The sequence below is a fragment of the Solanum tuberosum genome, unplaced genomic scaffold, assembly GCF_000226075.1.
Source record: "Solanum tuberosum cultivar DM 1-3 516 R44 unplaced genomic scaffold, SolTub_3.0 scf00042, whole genome shotgun sequence".
NCBI classification, from domain to species: domain Eukaryota; kingdom Viridiplantae; phylum Streptophyta; class Magnoliopsida; order Solanales; family Solanaceae; genus Solanum; species Solanum tuberosum.
In genome coordinates, this window is record NW_006238967.1 from 119,640 (window position 1) to 124,361 (window position 4,722).

General features: G+C 38.3%; 1 protein-coding gene across 1 annotated transcript; it reads right to left on the reverse strand.

Moving 5' to 3' along the window:
• Positions 1–853: 853 nt before the first annotated feature.
• Positions 854–1,366, reverse strand: LOC107059829 (uncharacterized). Its single transcript, XM_015306843.1, has one exon. The coding sequence runs from the start codon at positions 1,364–1,366 to the stop codon at positions 854–856; it is 513 nt and encodes a 170-aa protein (XP_015162329.1).
• Positions 1,367–4,722: the final 3,356 nt, after the last annotated feature.

Genomic DNA, 4,722 nt, shown 5'->3' on the forward strand with positions numbered 1-4,722 from the left:
AGGAAGAAAATGAGAATTGATTTTTAGGGTTCAGAGTTTTTTTATGATAAAATAGGAAAGAATGGGTGAGAGATCTGGGCTGTTGATTGATTTTGAGATGAGAGGCTGAGATTACAATAAAAGAAATCAACGGTTAGGATTAAAGATAGGGTCTTAAATCAGATTTTAAACTGGTTGTATTTGGAACGGCTAAATTTGAAATAATATTGGCTAGAATTGGAATGAAGGGGGTTATAATTGCAATACAATTGGAATTGAATAGGCCAGAATTGAAATGAATTAGAATAAAATCGGCTACAATTTAATTGATTTTGAGGAAAAATAAAGAAATGCTATCCAATTAAAGTACTACAAATATCATAACATTTTATATAATAAAAATCGCTTAAAATTTAAAACATTTGAAATAAAATAATTATTTTGAGTTTTACTAATAATTTTTAAAATATTTTAATAATAATTCAAGATAATTTTACAATCACGCATACTAAAATATATAATTTTAAGACAAAATTGATTAATATTTTAAACTCGAATATGTTTTAAAAATACGCTTTTAATCGAATAGCATTCCCAGAAAGGATTAGAGGTCGGTCAAAATTGGGTGTCAACAGTTACCCCTTGGTTCCTCTAAAAAATTCTGCCCCAGTATCGTGATTGGCAAGAAAATGTCCCTCTGATGGAATTTTTAAGACCATCTCAAAAATTCTGCCCCAATTACACAGTTAAAGGGGAAGATGAAACTTTTATTATGATAAGACCGAACTCCATAGGAGCACCTACGTATCCCCTCTTAAACGGGAATCAGGTCTGACATAGTTCCAAATACAGAGTAAAAGAGCATGAAACAAACTTAGATGTAATATCTCTTCACAGCATCTGAGTTGATAGGTTTGGGCCAAACTTCTCCATCATTTTCTGCAAGTATGAGGGCTCCTCCTGTCAATACCCGAGAGACTATGTATGGACCTTGCCAGTTTGGTGAGAATTTACCCTGTCCTTCATCTTGATTTGGGAAAATCCGCTTCAAAACCAGTTGCCTAGGTGAGAAGTGTCTGGGTCTAACCTTCTTGTTGAAAGCTCTGGCCATTCTATTTTGATAGAGTTGACCATGGCAAATGACGTTCATTCTTCTTCCATCTATTAAAGCCAGATTCTCCGCCCGAACTTGTATCCATTTAGCATCATTCAACTCTGCTTCCTGAATAATTCTTAGAGATGGTATCTCTACTTCAGCAGGTATCATAGCTTCATTACCATATACCAGAAAATAATGCGTAGCCCCAGTAGAAGTTCTGATGGTGGTACGATATCCCAGCAATGCAAACGGTAGCTTTTCATGCCAGTGTCTATGATTGTTGATCATTTTGCGTAATATCCTCTAGATTTTCTTGTTTGCAGCCTCAACCGCTCTATTCATCTGTGGTCTATATGCTGTAGAATTTTGATGATTGATCTTGAACTTCTCACACAATGATCTCATCAAATCACTATTTAGGTTGGTTCCATTATCAATGATAATTGACTTAGGAATCCCGAACCTACATATAATATCATTTTTGAAAAAGTCATCCACAACCTTCTTTGTCATTGATTTGTGAGAAGTGGATTCGACCCATTTGGTGAAGTAGTCAATTGCAACCAGAATGAATCTATGTCCATTGGATGTTGCTGGCTCGATTGGACCAGTGACGTCCATGCTCCAAGATGCAAAGGGTCAAGGTGAACTAGTAACATGGAGTTCGTTGGGAGGAACTCTGATCATATATGTATGAGTCTGACATTGGTGACATTTTTGAACATAGCGGATACAGTCTGTCTCCATAGTTAGCCAGAAATATCCCGATCTCAGGATCTTCTTCGCCAATGTAAAACCGTTTATGTGAGGACCACATGTTCCTGCATATATATCTTCAATCAACCTGTTGACTTCTCCAGCTTCGACGCACCTTAGCAACCCCAAATCGGGAGTCCTCCTATAAAGGATTTCTCCACTTAGAAAGAATTGATTCGCTAACCTCCGAATTGTACGCTTTCGTACACTTGTCGCATCCTCTGTATACTCACCACTCTTCAAATACTCTCGAATATCGTCGTACCAAGGCTTTCCATCAGGCTCTTCTTCAACATGGAAACAGTATGTTTGTTGCTCGTATATGTGATTGTAAATAGGATCAATGTAATTATGATCAAGATGTTGAATCATGGAAGACAAAGTGGCTAAGGCATCTGCGAATTCATTCTGGATCCTTGGCACATGTTTGAATTTTTCCTTGATGAACCTTTTGCACAACCGATGCACGTACTCCAAGTATGGTAACAACTTCCGATTATTGGTAGCACATTCGCCTCGGACCTGATGGATCAATAGGTCTGAATCTCCTATGATCAGTATTTCTTAGACATCCTATTCAATTGCTCGTCAGAGTCCTAATATGCAAGCTTCATATTCAGCCATGTTGTTTGAACAAAGGAACCTGAGTTTTGCCGGTATCGGATAGTGTTGCCCAGTTAGTGAGATCAGAACTGCTCCGATGCCAGATCTTTTCAAGTTCTTAGCTCCATCAAAGAACATTCTCCAACCGTCATATTCTTCAGATATGTCCTCCCCCACGAAAGCTACTTCCTCATCTGGGAAGTAAGTCTTCAATGGTCTATAATCATCATCTACAGGGTTTTCCGCCATATGATCTGCTAATATTTGTACCTTTATTGCCTTTTGTGTAACATACACTATGTCAAACTCGCTCAATAATATCTGCTAGTTAGCCAGTTTACCTGTGGGCATAGGCTTTTGAAAGATATACTTCAGGGGATCCATCCTTGAAATCAGATAAGTAGTGTGTGAGGAGAGGTAGTGTCGCAGCTTCTGGGAGACCCAATTTAAAGCACAACTGATACACTCCAATAGAGAGTATCGAGCCTCATATAATGTGAACTTCTTGCTCATGTAATATATCACCTGCTCCTTCTTTCCTGTTTCATCATGATACCCCAAAATGCAGCTGAAAGCATTATCCAGCACCGATATGTATAATAATAATGGTCTGCCAGATTCCTGTGGAGCCAACACAGGAGGATTGGACAAGTAATCTTTGATCTTGTCAAATGCTTGTTGACATTCATCTGTCCATTTCACCGCAGCATCCTTCTTCAACAACTTGAAAATAGGCTCGCAAATAACAGTAGACTGTGCTATGAAACAACTAATGTAATTTAGTCGTCCCAAGAAACTCATTACCTCATTCTTACTTTTCGGCGGAAGTAAATCACGAATGGCTTTGATTTTTGATGGATCCAATCCTATAACCCGACGACTGACAATGAAACCCAGAAGCTTTCCAACAAGAACCCCAAAGACATATTTTGCGGGATTCAACTTCAAGTTATACTTGTATAGTCTGGCAAAGAACTTTCGCAGATCATCCAGATGATTTGAACCCTTCTTTGATTTGATGATGACATCATCCATATAAACTTCAATTTCCTTGTGGATCATGTCGTGAAACATGGTGGTCATTGCTCTCATGTATGTAGCCCCAGCATTCTTTAACCCGAAAGGCATTACCTTGTAGTTGTAGACACCCCACGGTATGATGAAAGCAGTCTTCCCAGCATCGTCCTTATGCATCTCAATTTGATGATAGCCGGCAAAGCAATCCACTAATGATTGTGTTTCATGCTTAGCACAGTTGTCAATCAAGATGAGTATGTTGGGCAATGGAAAATTATCCTTGGGACTAACTTTGTTAAGATCTCGATAATCCACACAAACTCTAACCTTTCCGTCTTTCTTGGGCACTGGAACGACATTTGCAAGCCAGTTGGGTACTCCGTCACTTGAAGGATTCCAGGATCTAACTGCTTTGATATTTCTTCTTTGATTTTCAAACTCAACCCAAGCTTGTATTTTCTCAGTTTTTGCTTCACAGGAGGACAGGCTGGATCAGTGGGCAATCGATGAGCTACAATTGAAGTGCTTAGCCCCGTTATGTCTGCATAGGATCAAGCGAAGATATCCTTATTCTCCATGAGACACTCGGTATATTCTTTGTTGTCATCATCCGTCATATAGATGCTTACTCGGGTCTCTTGTGCCACTTCTGAATTTCCTAGATTTACCACCTCTGTTTCCACTAAGTTCGGATTGGACTTTTCCTCGAATTCCTCAACCTTTCTGGTTAACTCTTCAGGGACCTCATTTTCCTCGACTTCTGCTAAGTCATTAATGTAAAGTTGTGCAGTCTCATTATATGCCATAGTCTCAGATTCAACATTTTTATAACAGATTTTTCTGGAAGAAAGAATAACACACAAATAAATTAAGGATATTAAATAGATGGAAAAATAACTTTATTGATTAAAACTCAAGAGTTTCATAAAACTATCATTTGAAAACAATAACAGAGAACTGGTATTTTAAAATTGTTTATTGAAAACTTTAAAAATTTGATAGAAAATTTCTTACAAAGCTACCCAGATGTCCGACGAGGTCAAGATGGAGTTGAGGTCCAAATGATGATGATGATCTTCTCTTCATTACTTCCTCTAGGGTCCCCTTTCTCCTCCTCGTTGATCACGACATTGCAACCCTTTCCTTCCTCCTTGGTCAGAGATAAATCCTTCATGTCTTCCAAAAGCTCATCAATGATACCTCCCATGAAGCTTGCTAATCAGAATTATTGGTGCAACAGTGGTATCGGTTTCTTCAATGGATAGTAG